At 34.6% G+C, this 20,159-nt stretch overlaps 1 protein-coding gene across 2 annotated transcripts in view; it reads right to left on the reverse strand.

The window, feature by feature from the left end:
- Nucleotides 1–20,159, reverse strand: part of USH2A (usherin) — a gene marked incomplete at both ends in the record, with an annotated part of 794,746 nt that overhangs the window by 493,590 nt on the left and 280,997 nt on the right. For both annotated transcript variants that reach the window (XM_081220997.1, XM_081220996.1), the window contains one exon: nucleotides 77–207. In XM_081220997.1, the coding sequence (XP_081077123.1) occupies nucleotides 77–207 (131 nt within the window). The remainder of the gene's footprint in view (nucleotides 1–76; nucleotides 208–20,159) is intronic.

Below are 20,159 nucleotides of genomic sequence, written 5' to 3' on the forward strand. Positions count from 1 at the left end.
GATTCACTGTGAAAACATAAGCACTTGGTACCTGGTAAACTCTCAAAAATATCAACTCTTATGATTACTCATTTACCTGAGGATCAAAAAGAAAATAAGGGCGTCCATTCTTCAACTGAATTGCGAAATACTCTTCCTGATTGCCAGGTGATGCCGCAAAGACAATCAAACCTTCAGGCACCCTCGTTCGAAAGCTGGCCTTAATGCCTGGGGAGACAAGTGCAATCAGCGAATCAGTGCTGGGTTTTGTTGATTCTTTCTGATAAACGTACATTTACTTTCATTATTATTTATGATGTAGTGAGTACAGTCAGGGAATTATACACAGCAATGCACTGGGATGGTCCCAGCCATTTGGTTTTAACTGTATCCCATTAGGAATGCCAACCCATACTTGGAAACTCAAGCCTGCACTCCCGCTAATCAATATATAATGAAGTTTAAATATATGCAAAACTCATCAACATAAAAAGATATGTTGTCAACCCAAAATTGGACACCAGGGGATCAATGCGGTAATATTATCAGAGTCATAAAAATAAATGGGTTTTTGACATGAGTGAAAGAAACACAAGGAGCTTCGTTTAAAATACTTATGAAGTTTAAAGAACTTGTCCAGTAGTAGAAGCTAAAAACGAGAAAAATCTGCTATGAAGTGGTCCACAGAGCCAATTTCCTGGGATGCCATCCTGTAACCAAATGGTCTGCAGCCTTCAGAATTCCAGGGGCTCCACTCACCCTTCAGATCAGCTACCAGCACTGCCCATGACACACAGTGCTCCTGTCTCTCAGAAATTACCCCTGCTCAGGAAGCAGGGGAAGCATGCAATAGTTCTCTATGATGTCTTCGCACTACCACCACCTGGCCCAACCTCCATTCTACGGGTATCCCACCCACTCAATGCGTACTATCAAGCTCTTCCTCAGTGTAAGACATTTTGTTAATGTACTGAAACTGGCAAAGAAGTTTAAGATCTTTGCTCTCAAGAGTTTCCAGTTTAGTTGGAGATATAAAATGTGTGTGTCTTAACAGACACATCATACAGGGAGAATCAAATAAGAGGTCAAGAACATACATGAGAACCAAATGACAGCTCAAGAGCACAAAACTGAATAATTAATGTCTATTGATTTGATTAGTAATATAGTCAACCAGGATTGTGTAAGTTGGAAGGGGACAGAGCTGCCTTCATGCTGGGCTGGTAACCAAAGTTCCTACATAGCTGAGGGATTTACCCTGGATTCAATAGACTACAACAGGTTCCTGCAATCAGAAACCATGTCTGATTCATCTTTCTACCCCTGGAAATCACATGGTGTCCTGGTGTACTTAGTAAATGGATGTGAAGAAAGGAGGTGGAAGGTACAATAATGGTAAGGAAGAAGTTTTAACACAGGTGTGGAGGCAGGAGGTCAGAAATCATTTTGTGAGCATCAGATTGTCATTTTATAAAATACATTTTCTGTGGAACAGTAACATTTGTTGAGTACTCTGATACACAATAAAGAAGAAAAACTAACAAGCCAGTGCCTGACATTAAATTCTAGTTGGTGAAAAAGAATTAAAAAAAAAAAAAAACTGTAGTGAGGTGTGATAAGTGATACAGACCTGTTTACAAGATATAATTTGATTCAAAGGGGTTAAGAAAGGTTTCAAAAGAATAAGATGCTTGAGCTTGTTTTCAGAGAATATGAAGGACTTTGGAAGAAACTGTATAAAGGCCTGGAGGCAGGGAAAATATTAAGGAAAGTTGGATGTGGAGGAGGCAGTTAAGAGATGAATCTGGAGAAACAGGCAAGACCCCATCTCAGGCCATATATAGATGATCTGGCTTGAGAAGTTTGAGTAGAAGAAAAAGATGGAAAGGAAGATTGTGTCATAACTATCTTTAGAGTGAATTATTTTAATACCAGCAAAGGCAAGTCTGGCGTGTGGGCTTCAGGCTTTCCAAAGAGGCAACTCAAACTTCTCCTGGCCTTCTTAGCTTCTGAATCTTTGTCCTCTAGATTTTATGCTTTTGGTCCTTTTCAAACATACCTGTCCTACTCATTTTGATATTTCATTACTTCACACTCTCTGATTCTCTTTATCCCACCTTGTAGGATATTACACTTTTGATGTTAGATTCAGTACCTGGTCCAACCTGGCGCCTCTCTCACTTCCTAGAATAAGATTGTTTGTCCCTATACATCACTTTTCAGTATCCAAACTCACCTGAACCCCTGATATGAGCTTTATTACTCCACCTCTCCTACTAAGTGGACTAAAAAACTTGGAATTTATCCTATAGACTAAAGGAAGGCTTTAAAATTTGGGTGGAGGAAGGGAAGAAGATGCTCAAAGTCAAGATGAAGGCAAGCAAACTAACAGTGGAATGTCTGGAGGATGTAGATAACTTAACTACAGAAGAACCAGCTAGGATATTGTTGTGCTTTGGGGGAGTAAGATGATAAGGATTTTAATTAAGGACTGACACATAACTAAATGTATTGAAAGAATGGAGTCTATATATTTCAGAAGAGAACCACTTAAAAGTGGTTTAAGAACCACTTAAAAAAGTGTTTAAGAACCACTTAAAACAAGTGGTTATGAGGTGATGATGGGGGTAAGATGGTCAATTCTTTTCACCAATTACTGAGGGAAAAGTAGCATTATTAACAGGACTAGAAAGGTCAGGTACCGAAGACAATATGGGGTTGAGGATATAAGCTCCATCTGGGGCACAGTGAGTTTATATTAATGATGTAAAGGAAAAAAACTATCCATCATTTGGAAATGAGAAACTAAATCTCAGAAGAGAAAATGGGGCTAGAAAAATAAATTGGCAATCACCTGCCAATAAATCATGTCCCTGGGAGACAGAGCAAGGGCCACTGGGAAAAATGCCCCAGACTTAAGAGAAGGAAAGAATCGGGACAATAATAAAGTTAGAACAATCAGGGTCACATTGTAAAATGGAAACATAGGTAGGAGAGAACTTTAAGAAGGCAAAGTTAGTTAACTGTGTAAACATTTCCTATAGGTCCAGAATAATGAGAGCTGAAGAAAAGCTCACAGAGCTGGTAATTACTATCTTTTTCAATTGAGTAGAACGAGCAGAGTCCAAACTGCTGGGTGATAATTTTTGACGGAATGGATGAGTAGGCAGTGGGTATTGAGGTCTCACTAGAAAAATCTGGTAGAGAATGAAATGGGAGACATAGAAACAAATTATTAGGGTGACACAGTCAGATATAAGGAGGACACATCTGCCAACAAAAGCAAAGACATGGCCAAAATCTGGTGTACCTTCTGACTGGAGAAAAATCATATTTCTATCAACTCTTCTCTTAAGCTTCTCTCCTTTTGGTTCAGAGTGGCTCTCTTCTACAGATGGCTTACCTTTCTGTGACCATTTTAAAATTTCATATGTGTTATCAAATACTATAATTAAGATTATTGCTTTAAAATTAAACAACTGAAGGTTATTTCATAAAAATAGCTACAATTCAGAATATGAAGACAACAACACTCTCTACCAGGGTGCTGTAGGCATCTACATGGTGGTAACCAGGGGAGCAAAAGCCAGGATTTGAATGAGGGAAGAAAATAATAATTGCTCAGTCCGGGAATACAACTACTCGTCCCCAGATGAAGGGAAATTTGATGAATGAAATTATGAATCACAATAAGAATTACAGAAATATTTAGCCAAGTTATACTTGGGAAAAAATCAACTAATATCATACGTTATTCAAGAATATGCATGTGCATATGTTTTTCAGACACACCATTTAATTTCCAGCTTTTACACTTCCATAACACAGAAATGTTATATAAAATTTAGCCCAACTAAAATAGAATACACAGATCAAGGGGTATTTCTTGTGAGAAATGAAGATTTAGTAAAGTAACTTGATTTGCTGTCATATGGTCAAATTGTTTCCTTACATTACAAAGATTTATAATGAATGAGGGGTTTTTTTGCAAGTAAAGAAATTTTTAAAATGCACACTTCCATTGAAACATCATGTTCTTGACAATGTTGTAGACATTGATAAACCCTATCTTTTGAGCTAAATGCCTTAAATTGTGTAGTCAATCATATGCTTATACATCCCCATCCGCTGACTTTAGGCTCAGCCACGTGACTTGCTTCAGGCAAAGAAATGGAAGCAGACATGTGGTACCATGTTAGAGAAGAAGCTTTAAATATATACTGTGTGACTGATCTTGACTCCTATTTTCTCCTGTGCCTCATGAATGTGCTTTCATCCTGGGCTCAAGAATAAGAAGACATGTTGAGCAGAGCAGAGCAGTACCAAAGCATTTTTCTTTTTAGAGGTTTGCGTTAAAGAGACATGCTGACTTAAATGGGCAGAAAAATAAATATTTCTCACTTGCTAAAATTTAGATTTTGATGCAAAGAAAACAGGAGATATTCTAAAGTTCAATTTTTTCCTTCAAGTATTTGGGGAAATGATAGAGCATTTTTCTATGTCAACAGAAAAATTTATTCATTCATCCAAGGAATATTTTTAGGAAAATATACTTTGTGCAGCCACCCTTCTGGGCTATTGGGATACAGAGATATATAAAAGAGACATACATCCATGGCCTCACATTTAAAAAAAATCTGAAAATCCAAGATCCGCATGGAAATACTTAGCTTTTATGTAAATGTGTTTGCAACTTTAAAAATTTAATCATAAAAACAGTACAGTGACAAGCCCATGGAATAGGCAGATTTCTTAAACAATACAGGTAAAAGTATAATAGAAAGGGAAATGGTTATAAATTGTATTAGGATTAAGAACTTTTGTCTAAGAAAAGGCACAAATAAGAGAGTGAAAAGGTAACTAACATAACAGGAGAAGATATTTATAATATATATTTCTGATAACATACATATCCAATAAAAATATATATAATTCCTACAAATCAATAAAAAAAGATGAATAACTCATTAAAAGAATGGGGGCAAACAGATCTTCAAAAAGGTGATGTCCAAATGACAAATAAATGTATGAAAAAGATGCTCAGCATTGTTAGTCATCAGGAAATGCAAAATAAAATGCAATACCACTAAACACCCACCAGAATGGCTAAAATAGAATAGAAAATACTAAATATACTCAAGTACGTAGAGCAACTGGAATGCTCATAACTACTAGTGGGAGTATAATTGGTACCACCATTCTGAAAAACTGCTTGGCAGTACTTATTAATTTATATCTCCTAAATATATGCATACCTTTTGGTCTATCCATTGCACTCCAAGTTATATATCCGCCCCCCAACACACACACAGCTTCAGAAAAATATACAAGTATGTATATAGAAATACTTTTTATTATACCATTAAAATGGAACATACACAAATGCCCACAAACTGCAGAAAGGATAAATAAATGAGGTATAATATAGCAATGAGAATGAACAAAATATAGCCACATGCAACTACAGGCATGAATCTCACAAACAAAATATTGGATAAAAAAAAATGCTAGGCACAGGGTTTCCCTGGTGGTGCAGTGGTTGAGAGTCCGCCTGCCGATGCAGGGGACACGGGTTTGTGCCCCGGTCTGGGAAGATCCCACATGCCGCGGAGCGGCTGGGCCCGTGAGCCATGGCCGCTGAGCCTGCGCGTTCGGAGCCTGTGCTCCGCAACGGGAGAGGCCACAGCAGTGAGAGGCCTGCATACCACAAAAAAAAAAAAAAAAAAAAAATGCTAGGCACAAAAGAATACATATTGCATGATCCCTTTTACATCAAGTGTAAAACCACGCAAAATAAATCTATGGTATTAGAGGTCAAGATAGTGGTAATCCTGGTTGGGGTTTAGAACAGGGCACAATGCAGAGGTTCTGGGGGATCAGTACTATTCTATTTAGTAATTTCGTGCTGCTTACATAAAGCTATTCAGGTTTTAAAATCTGTCAACCAGTACACCTATGATTTTTGCACTTTTCTGTTTGTATGTTAAACTTCAATACAAAGGTTTGCTGAAAATGAAGAAACAATAGAATTACATAAAATTCAAACTATAAAAGCTGAAAGTGAACATTCTCTATAGGTTTACCTGTCACCCTCAGAGAAACTACTACCAACAGTTTGGCAAAGTTTTTCTCAGAAATATTTATACACATGTATGTCATTGTTTATCTGTTTTTTCTTTACTGAAATTGGATTGCATCACGTACACTAACCTGTAAGTTTTTAAATTTTTCAAAATAAAATTGCATATATTTAAGGTGTTCAACACAATGATTTATACATATACATAGTGAAATGATTACTACAGTCAAGCTAATTAACATACTATATCCTCACATAGGTACTAATTTTTGTGTGTGATAAGTGCATCTGATATCTATTCTCTTAGCACCTTTCCATACAGTATTATTATAGTATTATTAAGTATAGTCATCATGCCTATACATTAGCTCTCTAGGCTTTTTCATCCTATATAACTGCAACTTTGTAGTCTTTGACCAACATCTCCCCAGTCCTTGGTAACCACTATTCTACTCCCTGTTTGTACAAGCTTGATTTTTTTTTTAAATTTATTCCACATATCAGTGAGATCCTACAGTATTCATCTTTCTCTATCTGGGTCATTTCACTTAGCATAATGCCCTCCAGATTCATCCATTTTGTTGCAAATGGTAGGATTTCTTTCTTTCTTGCAGTTGAATAATATTCCATTGTACCTGTTTGTGTATGTATATATATTTTCTTTATCCATTCATCCACTGATGGACATTTGGGCTGTTTCCATATCTCAGCTATTGTGAAAAATGCTTCTGTAAGTGTTTTTCACTTGGTAACATAGAGCAGATATCTTTCCACTTCAGTTCACAAAGATACGTGATATTCTCTAATAACTAAATACATTTACATACTTTATTTTATAATTTTATCTTAGATAACATTTAGTTGGTTTCTAATTTTTTGATATTAAAAGTAGTATTGCAACAAGCAGTTTTGCTTGCATATTGGTAGGCTCTAAGATAATGTTCAGTCAAAGAGATTAATTTTTAAAAATTTTACTCATATTGCCATATGGTCTTTGAAAACTAATAATTAATTCAAATATTGGGTTGGCAAAAAAGTTCATTTGGTTTTTCCGTAAGATGGCTCTAATAGCGCTTAGTTGTCTTTAACATCATTCGAAACAATTTTGTTAGATTGCATGTGACAGCTGTCATTTCACTGCATATTTAAAAAAAGACATCAAAATTGGTGAATTTTTATGCAGGCATTTTAATGTTGAAGATGGAAGAAAAAAGCAACATTTTCAGCATGTTATGCTTTATTATTTCAAGAAAGGTAAAAATGCAACTGAAACGCAAAAAAAGATTTCTGCAGTGTATGGAGAAGGTGCTGTGACTGATCGAACTTGTCAAAAGTGGTCTGCGAAGTTTCATGCTGGAGATTTCTTGCTGGACGATGCTCCATGGTCGCGTAGACCAGTTGAAGTTGATAGCAATCAAATAGAGATATTAATTGAGAACAATCAATGTTATACCACACGGGAGATAGCCAACATACTCAAAATATCCAAATCAAGCACTGAAAATCATTTGTACCAGCTTGGTTATATTAATCACTTTGATATTTGGGTTTCACATAAGTTAAGTGAAAAAAACCTTCTTGGCCATACTTCCCATGCGATTCTGTACTTACACATAACAAAAGTGTTCCATTTTTAAAACAAATTGTGATGGGCAATGAAAAGTGGATACTGTACAGTAATGTGGAACAGAAGAGATCAAGGGGCAAGCGAAATGAACCACCACCAACCACACCAAAGGCCAGTCTTCATCCAGAGAAGGGGATGTTGTGTATATGGTGGGATTGGAAGGGAGTCCTCTATTATGAGGTCCTTCTGGAAAACCAAACAATTAATTTCAACAAGTACTGCTCCCACTTAGACCAACTGAAAACAGCACTCGACAAAAAGCGTCCAGAATTAGTCAACAAAAAATGCATAATCTTCCATCAGGATAATGCAAGACCACGTGTTTCTTTGATGACCAGGCAAAAACTGTTACAGCTTGGCTGGAAAGTTCAGATTCACCTGCTGTATTCACCAGACATTGCACCTTTGAATTTCCATTTATTTTGGTCTTTACAAAATTCTCTTAATGGAGAAATTTCAATTCCCTGGAAGACAGTAAAAGGCACCTAGAACAGTTCTTTGCTCAAAAAGATTAAAAGTTCTGGGAAGATGGGAGTTATGAAGTTGCCTGAAAAATGGCAGAAGGTAGAAGAACAAAATGGTGAATACGTTGTTTAATAAAGTTCTTGGTAAAAATGAAAAATGTGTCTTTTATTTTTACATAAAAACCGAAGGAAACTTTTGGCCAACCCAATACTTTTTCAGAGTTTGAATGACCACATCCGCATACTCTGGCCAATAATCGATATTTCAAAATCTGAGATGAAAGAATCAGAATTTAGGTTTGTTTCAATTCACTTTTCATATTATTGGTGATATTAAAAACTTCATATATATGTTAGCCATAAAGACAGCCATATATTTTTATGGGAGTTGTGCACACAAATGTCTCTTGTCCAATTTCAAAGGTCTATTTATTGGTTTCTTCTTGATTTATTTGAGTTCTTTTCTTTTCTTTTTTTTTTTTTTTGCAGTACGCGGGCCTCTCACTGTTGTGGCCTCTCCCGTTGCGGAGCACAGGCTCCAGACGCGCAGGCTCAGTGGCCATGGCCCATAGGCCCAGCCGCTCTGCGGCACGTGGGATCCTCCCAGACCGGGGCACAAACCTGTGTCCCCTGCATCAGCAGGCGGACTCAACCACTGCGCCACCAGGGAAGCCCCTATTTGAGTTCTTTAAATATTGTGGGTCATCATATGTTATGAGTCACCATTCTCTGTCTCCTGGATTATTGTAATTATCTCCCCTAACATTTTTGACCTCCCTTTTTCCATCCTTGCTCCATGCCCCCCCCAACACACACACACACACACACACACACATTATAGTCTATTCTAAAATAATAGCTAGAGTCATCCCATCAAAGGACAATTCTGGTCACATTTTTCCTCTATCTGGTGACCACCAAAGGCTTCTTGTCTCACATCAAGTAAAAGCCAAAGTCATCACAATAGCCTACAACATCTTAAATAATCCAGCCTTCACTATGTCTCCCATTTCCAATTATGTTTCCCCTCCCTTTCTCCATTCTGGCTACCTCAGTAATTGTTCTTCCCTCTGCCTGGAAACGTCTTTCCCAGGTATCTGCATGGTTTGGTATTTCATTTTTTTAACAGGCCTTTTCTCAAATTCAACTTCTCTGAGAGACCCATTAAGACTGGTTTATTAACAATTATAATCACCCGTCTGCTTTGCCTTTCTGCATAGCACTCACCATCTCCAGCCTGTACTATACTTTTATCATTTATTTCATTTACCTCATATCTCCATCCCTTAAAATATAAATCTAGAACAGTGCCTGTTTCATTCTAAGCCCTCAATAAATTTTTGAAGGATTAGATGTTGATCCTTGTTTTTAAAAAAACTTGTAATTTATTCCTCCCCTGCTCCCCTTGGTAACCATAGCTTTGTTTTCTATGTCTGTGAGTCTATTTCTGTTTTGTAAATAAGTTCATTTGTATCCTATTTTTAGATTCCACATATAAGTCATATCATATGGTATTTGTCTTTCTGTGTCTGACTTACTTCACTTAGTATGATAATCTCTAGGTCCGTCCATGTTGATGCAAATGGCATTATTTCATTCTTTTTTTTTACAGCTGAGTAATATTCCACTGTATACATATATACCACATCTTCTTTATCCATTCACCCATCAATAGATATTTAGGTTGCTTCCATGTCTTGGCTATTTTAAATAGTGCTACAAACATCGGGTTGCATGTATCTTTTCTAATTATGTTTTTCTCTGGATATATGCCCAGGAGTGGGATTGCAGGATCATATGGTAGCTCTAGTTTTAGTTTTTTAAGGAACCTCCATACTGTTCTCCATAGTGACTACACCAATTTACATTCACACCAACAGTGTAGGAGGGTTCCTTTTTCTCCACACTTTCTCCAGCATTTATATTTGTAGACATTTTTGATGATGGCCATTCTGACCAGTGTGAGGTGATACCTCACTGATCCTTTGTCTAGATAGATGCTTCAAATACTTTCTCCCAGTTTGCTGTGTGTTTTTTAACCTCATGTTGTTGTTTTTCATTATTCTACAGGCTAAAATAAAATGACTCAAAATTTTAAAACATTTTTTCTTAATTTCTTCTAGAATTTGTGCTTTAATTAGAAAGTACTTCCTTCCTCACAAAATAATAAAAAGTAGTCTTTAATAGTTTCTTCTAGCATATTCATGACTATAACATTTAAAATTTTATTCCAGATGATTCAGCTTCCCATTGGATAATGATAGCGGCCTAATATTTCTGCATTTTTCTCTAAAAACCATTCTGATCATGAAGGAGAACAAATATAATCACCATAACCCAAGCCTATAGAGTCACTAGGGGACAGAGAATTCTAAAAACTTCAATATGTGAAACAGAGAAATAAACATTCTAAACCAGAAGAGTCAGCACCAGAGTTCACACTGGAGTTGAGAGTAGAAGAATGAACAGAAAAGGGCAGAGGGCAGCAAGGACCCAGCCATGGCAGAAGTCAGATAAAATCACCCCCTGAAAGTCAGTTCCTCCCTGAGTTAAAAAAAAACAAGCAAGCAAACAAACAAACAACAACAACAACACTGAGAACAAAATATTGGCTACTGAGATATTCAAAGAAAGAGGCCTGAAAGGGTCCAGGAAAAGAAAGAGCAATCCGTGGAAGGCACTGCTTCCAGAGGAAAGGGAAAGCACTACAAGGAGCCATATCTCTTAGCGTCAGAGAAGGAAGCAAACAGGAAATTAAGAGTTCTGAATTAACAAAACAGAATCATAAAAATCAGGAAACACACAAATCAACACAGAGCGCACCCTCTGTCACCATTCACAAAAACAACAGGATGTGTCTCTCTTGAACCAAAAAACCTACCCCAAACCTTCATCCTAACTGATATACCATTGGTAATGCATATTCAGCAACAGGTAAGACATTTCAAAATGACTGGAAATTATCATATAATATCCTATACAGCTACTGTAAGAACAAAATGAAATTGAGAACCAAAACATTTTAGCTGAAGAAAATTCTTCCCTCCAAAATCCAAGCACAGAAACTATAATTATAGGAAACTATAACACAGCTCCCCAGCATGAATGCAAGAGCTGCTAAAAAGCATTTACAGATATGAAAAAAAAAATCTTGAACCAGAATTTCAAATTCTCATAACTGACATGGATATGTAGAATATATAAAGAAATCCTACAACTCAATACATTTTTTTCAAAGAGGAAATGAAACTGGCCAAGAGGCAAATGAAAAGATGCTCAACACAGCTTAATCATCAGGGAAATGCAAATCAAAACCACAATGAGATATTACCTCACACCTGTCAGAATGGCTATCATCAAAAAGAACACAAATAACAAATGCTGGCCAGGATGTGGAGAAAAGGGAACTCTTGTACACTGTTGGTGGGAGTGTAAATTGTTTCAACCACTGTGGAAAACAGGATGGAGGTTTCTCAAAGTACTAAAAATAGAACTACCATATGACCCAGTAATTCCACTCCTGGGTATATATCCAAAAATAAATAAATAAATACATAAATAAAAACACTAATTCAAAAAGATACAAGCACCCCAATGTTCAAAGCAGCATTGTTTACAATTGCCAAGATGCTGAAGTAACATAAATGTCCATCGACAGATGAATGGCTAAAGAAGATGTGGTATATATACAATGGAATACTACTCAGCCATTAAAAAGAATGGAATTTGCTATTTGCAGCAACATGGATGGTCTTGGGGGGCATTGTGCTAAGTGAAAATAAGTCAGAGAAAGACCAATATTCTATGATATCACTTGTATGTAGAATATAAAAAATACAAAAAACTAGTAAATATAACAAAAAAGCAGCAGACTCACAGATACAGAGAACCAACTAGTAGTTACCAATGGAGAGAGGGGAGAGGAGCTATATAGTGGTGGAGAGTGGGGGTACAAACTATTGGGTATAAGATAGGCTACAAAGATACATTGTACATACAACACGGGGACAATAGCCAATATTTTGTAATAACTGTAAATGGAATGTAACCTTTAAAATTGTATAAAAGAATTTAAAAAATTAAAAAGTTTGAACAGTCATGATCAACAAACCCTGATATGTGAATAATAAGGTTCACAAAGAAGATGCTCAGTTCCATCAATCATCAGGGAACTGCAAATTAAAACTACAATGAGATACCATGTAATACTCACTAAAATGGCTAAAATTAAAAACTAAATTCTGCTGTATGTAAATGTAAGATGGAACAACCATTTCAGAAAACTGCTTGGTATTTTCTTACTAAAACATATATGTAGCCTATGACTCATTCTGTGGCTTGTCTTTTCATATTCTTAGCATCTTTCGAAGAAGTTGAATTTATCATGTTTGAATGGATAGTGCTTTTTTTACCCTAAGAAGACTTTACCAACACCAAGGTCACCAAGATATTCTCTCATTTTTCTCCTAAAAGCTTTATAATTTTAGCTTTTATTTTTAGGACTTTGACTCCATTTCAGATCAATTTGTATGTATGATGTGAGGTAGGGATCCAGCTTCATTTTTTCCAGATCACTCCAGATTACACAATATCATTGGTGAAAATATTGTGCTTTCCTCATTGAATTGCCTTAACTTCACCAAATTTAATTGACAATGGAAATTTGGGTCTATTTCTAATCTATTTGTCAGTACTTCAGAAATAATACAATGTCTTGATTTTTGTGGCCTTATTTTAAGTCATGAAGTCAGATAGCATAAGTCTGACAAATTCATCAGACTATATTCAATCTTGTTTTCAAATATTCTAGACCTTTTGAATTTCCTTTTAACTTGTAGAATCAACTTGAGAATTTCTTTAAAAAAGCTTGCTGTAATTTTGATTGAAATTACATTAAGCCTATAGATTGACTTGAGGGGAAGGACTTTTTTAACAACCTTTTGTTTATCATCCACAATCATGATAACTCTTCTCATTTATTGATATTTACTTTAATTTTCCTAAGTCATTTTACAATTTTGGGTGTAGAATCTTTTCACTTATTTTGTTAAATTTAAGTATTATGCTTTGGGTGCTCTTTTAAATGCTACTTTTACACTTTTTTCAACTATTTATTATTAGTATATTTGATTAATTTTATCTAAATTGATTTTGTATGTGCTACCTTTCTGAATTCTTATTATTGAATAGTTCTAGTACTTAGAGATTGAATATACATACAAAATCACATCAACTACAAATAAAGACATTTTCCTTTTCCTTTCCAACATTTGTGACTTTTATTTATTTTATTGTTTTATTGCAGAGGCTAGGACCACTAGTAAAATTTGAATGTTGATCCCAATCTTAGAAGCAAAGCACATATTGTTTCACCATTGAGTATATTAGCTGTAGGATGTTCAAAGTGGTCCTTTATTTAATTGGGAAAGTCCCCCTCTATTCCTAGTTTGCTGAAAGCTTTCATTATGAGTAGGTATTAAATTTTGTCAAATCCTTTCCAGATCTATTGAGAAAATATGATACTTTGTTCCAATCCCTCTATTAATGTGATGAATCACACTGATTTTTAAAATTAATTCAAAATCTACCCTCCACTGCCCATTATTCTTTTTTTAAAAATAAATTTATTTATTTAATTTATTTATTTTGGGCTGCGTTGGGTCTTTGTTGCTGTGTGCAGGCTTCCTCTAGTTGTGGCAAGCGGGGACTACTCTTCCTTGTGTGGGCTTCTCATTGTGGTGGCTTCTCTTGTGGAGCATGGGCTCTAGGTGTGTGGGTTTCAGTAGTTGTGGCACACGGGCTCAGTAGTTGTGGCTCGCGGGCTTGTTCCTCCATGGCATGTGGGATCTTCCCGGACCAGGGCTCAAACCCGTGTCCCCTGCATTGGCAGGCGGATTCTTAACCACTGCACCACCAGGGAAGCCCTACCCATTATTCTTGAAAGCCAACATTGGGCCTTGATATCTGTTTCCATTTCATCGATATCTGATCTTAATTATTTTCTATATCTTATTATTTGGAGTTTACTTTATTCTTTTGATAGCTCTTTTAATAAGGAACATGGAAAGGCTTGGATCTTTTTCTTCTAAGATAATCATTTAACCTAAACATTAACTCCTAAACACTTTACCTGCATCTTAAAAGCTGATAATGCTGTAGTTTCATTTTTAAACTTTCAACTAAAAAAATTCCCTTGTCATTTCTTTTTTGATTTACACGTTATTTAAAAATGAGTTAATTTTAAATATTTAGAAATTTTCTAAATGAGGTATCATTTAGAAATGAGATATCATTCACATATTTTTAATTTAATTCCATGTAGTCAGAGAATAAGCACTATGACTTCAATCCTTTGAAATTTATTGAGACTTCTTTATGGACCAGTATATACTTTCCAAGTACATTTGAAAAGAATGGGTGTTTTCCAGGCTGGGATATAGTGTTCAATAAATATCATTTAAGCTCACTGGTAGTGTTGCTTGCTTTTCTATATTCTTATAGATCCTTTAGCTACTTCTTTTATTAATTGCTAAGAAAGTCATTTAAAAATCTTCACATATGGAAGTGAATTTGCCTATTTTCTCCCTAGTTTATAAATTTTATTTCATATATTTTGAAACTCTACTATTATATACTAATACATTTAGGATATTTTCTTCTTGAAGAATTGACTGTTTATCAATGTGAAATGTCTTTATTTCCAGTAATACTACTGGTCTTGAAGATTACTTTGGTATAAATATTGCCACTGCCATTTTGTTATGAAAAGTGTTTCATGATTTATGTTTTCCATCCTTTTACTTTTAATCCATCTGTTTTTTATACTTAAAGTACATCTCTTGTAAGCAGTGTATATTAGAATCTTGTACTTTTAGCCAGTCTGATAATCTTTGCCTTTTGGTTGGTGTGTTTATATATTTTTATTCAATGTAATTATTGATATGGTTGAATTTAAGTTTACCATCTTAGTATTTGTTTTCATTCTTCTTTTTCTTCTTTTTTTTTTCTTTTGCATTTGTTCTTTAATTGTGCCTATCCTAACTTGTTTTGGATTAGTAGAGTTATTTAAATATTCTATTTTATTTCTTTCTCATTTCTTTACCTAAACTTCCTAAAATGGTTACTCTATGGACCATCATATGCATTCTTAACTTACAATATTCTACCAGAAATTGATATTATACCACTTCAGATATAAATGAAAATGTCTTTCAACTTCATTTTTGAATATTTTCACTGAACAGAGTTCAGGTTGACTTTTTTTTTTTTAAGTTTTTAAAGATATTTCATTATCTTCTGGCTTCCATTATTTCGGATGAAGTGTCAGCCATCATTCTTTTCATCATTTCCCTGTATGTAACATCCTTTTTTCTCCTAGATGGTTTAAGTTTCTTTCTTTTTCTTTATTTTTGTTTCAGTAATTTTTACTATAATATGTCTAAGATGTGATTTTCATTGTATTTATACTGTTTGAAAATCACTGAGCTTCTCTGATCCATAGGCTGCTGTTTTATCACAAAATCTGAAGATTTATCAGCAGTTGTTTCCTCAAATATTTTTTTCTGCCTATTTTCTCTTTTCCTTCTTCCAGGAACCCTGTCTCCACGTAAGTTAGAACTCCCGATATTATCTCACAGGTTACTCATCCTCTGTTTTTCTTTCAATTTTTTCTCTCTTTGTTTTCATGTGGTTATTTTATAACTATGTTCAAATTCATTAACCTTTTTTTTTGCACTGTCCATCTGCTGTTAAGCTCATCAAGATTTTGAACTTCTTTTATTTTATTCCTTTTAGAGCAATCATTTCTCTTCTAAAATGCTATATTCTCTTTATCTACTACATGTATTTTTACCTTTAAATTCTTTAAAATATTTATAATATTTGCTATACTATTTTCATTCTAATTTTAATAATTTGGTCATCTGGAAATATGCCTATATTGACTGTGTTGAACTGAAATTGGGCTCTAATTACATTGAGTTCACTTGTGATTATCCCAACTCCCAATGACTGATGATGTCATTGTTTTGATTTTATTCATATTTAAATTGGCAGGAGATTATAGATTTTTTGGTTCAAATTTGGATTCAACCCTTTCATATCTCTGGAACCAATCACTGGAAGAATGTGTAGGAGTCCATTTCTAGGCCCACTTCAGCAGACACTTTCTTGGCAAAATATGAATGGAGAGCATAATAGGATTTGGGAACTGAGCTACTTGTTTTGGCATTTGGACTTCTTCTAGATCTCATGTCATGCCACTAGGGCACATTGACAGTTGACAGCTGATTTCTTCTTGACTCTGAAGATTTTCCCTATATATATATATATATATATATATATATATATATATATATATATCAGGCTTATACCTCTGGGACCAAGTACCCACCCTCAGATATAGAAAGTTCCACAGCTCTCCCTTCAACTATGAAACACTTACTTCTTACTAAAATTCAGTTTGTCCAGGTTTTTCTGCATTACCTGCTCTTTGATAGCCTCACAGAAAAATATGATATTTATTTAGCCTAGATTTTTCTTGTCATTACCATTGTAGTGAAAGTCCTCCTCACTCTTCTACCTCCAAATTTGAAGCAGAATTTTCTATTAATTTTATAAGTGTTTTTGTGGGAACAGTAAAGCAACTGATTTATATATAGATCCAGTCACTTATAGACTGTTCTATTAGTGACATATTTTTAACAGATTGTCTTGGATTTTATAGGAGTTAATATTATCCAAAAATAATGATTATTTGATCATTTTAAGTCCAAGTTTTATAATTCCTATTTCTTATTGCATTGATAAGACTGCTAGAACAGTGACATGTGACAGCGGCCATAGATCTCTATTTTTTAGTGCTACTTCTATATTTTTCTGTAGACTGATATATTTATACACTTATTTGTTCAACTGGTGAATCACCTTTATATTGAAAAGTTTTCCTTGTGGCAAATTCTGAATCTCTCTGGCTTGAAAGTATGCGTATATTTTCTAAATCTATACTTTACATATAGATGACTATGGTCCTCTCATAAGAATCCTTCAAAAATTTAGAATAGCTTTTAGGTCAAATATTTTTTCCTTTTAACCTTCAATTATAGGGGTAAACATTTTTTCCCCTTTAGAAATAGATATTGATCCACTGGTTGAGAAAAGTCAATCAAATATTACATAAAGTTAAAAAACCCCAAAGCAATTAACATGAGATAACTTTTAGCAGGAATAAAAGAATATGAAAACAACAACTTACTTTAAAATATTTTAACTTGTAAACATAGAGAAAATTAAATAGATGATAATTTAAACATAACTTAGTTCCATTAATTTACCTTTTCTTTCACCAAAATATACTTTTTTTCTGAGAAATAAAGATAAGAAAGGCATAATACTCATCTCATATAGAACTTGTTCTACAGTAGGTGGGCCAAATGAATACAAAACACTATAAATGACATAAAGAAGGATATATAATTCACAGATGTTGAATAGCAAAAAAAAAAAAAAAGCCTAACTGTTAAAATGAGGGCAGAGCAGCATATGTGAAAGTTCACAGAAGCTGTGATGACTGAGCTGGATTGTGAAGGATGAATTATAATTTAGCTGATGGACAATGATGTAAAGAGCACACAGGGCTTCTAAAGCCAAGTGATAGATATAGATAAATGTTCATTAAAAAAGAAGATACTGTAGCAGAAGACAGGCATTTTCCGAAGCTTTTTAAACTACTGTCACAACCAGTATCTCTCTTTCTTGTTGACTTAAAAAAATATCTGCTAGAATTTAGCTTTTGCAGTCTGCCTAGTGCCCCTTCCTTGTATTGTAGAAGGAAGTATCAAACCAAAACACTGAGATGAGGATGAAAGGTACTAGCATCTGGTGTTATCACTAAACTCTCCTTCAGATGCATCACACAACAAAATCCATTGATCCCGATGCTAAGGATGTGACAGTCAACAAATTTCTCAAATCCTGCTAGGAGCCATATGAAAGAAACAGGTATAGACTGGGGTAAGAGTTACTTATCTCTGACATAAGCCACATTGTTCATCTCTCATTCAATAAAAAATTCCAATAGAATAAACAAAGATATGACTCAGTTTTAAAACAAATCTATCAGAGATCAAAGATGCCTTATTAGATCAGTATATTAAATTGATCAAAGATTTATAAAGAACTGCTGTAAAACAACACAAATTAAATATGTTAATGTAATAGTCAAGGTGTATTTTGTCAGGAAATTTACTGGGGTGTGGAGAATGGAGTCTTGATGCATGAGCTTCTAAAATTAAAATAACTCTTCACATAAAATTAATGTATTCTATTACATAGATATTTTCTTATCTTTGCCCTGATAAAGAAAGCAGAAATCCTTTGGCTTCATTCTAAAATATCCCTTCTGCTTCATTCCCACTCATACCACTTGCTTGGGGACGGATTTCTAGTTGCCTGTTTGGTGCATTAGGGAATGTAGAAGTTCAGTTTCATATAGAAGCAACTCTAGCTGTACAGCTTATTTTGATTATGCAAATAAGTTCTAAATTGGAAAAAAGTTTTTTTTACTTGACTGCCATTAGATGGTACTAAAAATGTCTCCATTCATAAAATATTTATGGCTAACCAGCCCTATAAATACATGAATAACAAAATCTTCATTGACTATAGTTAACAAAGTAACAATTGAAAACTAATCTGAAAATAATAGAAATGGCCTGGAATTAATCTCCAAATGGCTTTCTTTATTAGAATGTCAAATGTGTTATTTATTTAAATATGTATTATTTCTTAATTTTTAAAATTAAATTGTTTTTCATCTGCCTACTACTAAAGGACTTGGGAAACAGATCAGCATTCTAAAAATTACATTGTAAATGAAGATTAGGATAAAAAGTAGAGAGATAATAGAGAAAAATAAGAATAAAGAATTTTACTGTGTAGGAAGTTCTGAGAAACAGTAGTTAATCTTTATAAAACAAAGAATGCTCTCTTTCATCTTTTAAAATAATCTTCCATTTCAACCTAGGAACAATTAAAAACTGTGACTGCCTGAATGTCACTGTTATAAGGACCAATCATGCTTTATAATCTCCAAATGATAAGTATACAAGGAAGAATTATCACCAAATACTGTCTGAAACATACATATGCCAGGATGCTTATTTCCTGCACAGAAGGGCCCTCAGTTAATAGATGTACTGGATTAGGTGATCTCTAAAATCCTGTAGTAGTGTGTGACTTTATAAATTAATGAACTGGAATTTTCATCTAACTGCCTTTTCATTTTATAGCAAGAGACTTCTCAAGTTGCTTATCTTCCTTTCCATTTCATATAGAGTCTTGCAACCACTGTCAGGCAACTATTTCCACTGCCTTAGATACTTGGAATCTTACTCTAGGTTTTTTTCTTTTTTTTTTTTTTTTAACATCCTTATTGGAGTATAATTGCTTTACAATGGTGTGTTAGTTTCTGCTTTATAACAAAGGGAATAAGTTATACATATACATATGTCCCCATATCTCTTGCCTCTTGCATCTCCCTCCCTCCCACCCTCCCTATCCCACCGTTCTAGCTGGTCACAAAGCACCGAGCTGATCTCCCTTGCTATGCAGCTGCTTCCCACTAGCTATCTATTTTATATTTGGTAGTGTATATATGTCCATGCCACTCTCTTAGTTTGTCCCAACTTACCGTTCCCCCTCCCCGTGTCCTCAAGTCCATTCTCTAGTAGGTCTGTGTCTTTATTCCTGTCTTGCCCCTAGGTTCTTCATGACCTTTTTTTTTTTTTAGATTCCATATATGTGTTAGCATACAGTATTTGTTTTTCTCTTTCTGACTTACTTCACTCTGTGTGACAGACTCTAGGTCCATCCATCTCACTACAAATAACTCAATTTCGTTTCTTTTTATGGCTGAGTAATATTCCACTGTACATATGTGCCACATCTTCTTTATCCATTCACCTGTTGACGGACATGTAGGTTGCTTCCATGTCCTGGCTATTGTAAATAG

The sequence above is a fragment of the Mesoplodon bidens genome (genome assembly GCF_964165515.1).
Source record: "Mesoplodon bidens genome assembly, chromosome: 2".
Lineage (NCBI taxonomy): Eukaryota > Metazoa > Chordata > Mammalia > Artiodactyla > Ziphiidae > Mesoplodon > Mesoplodon bidens.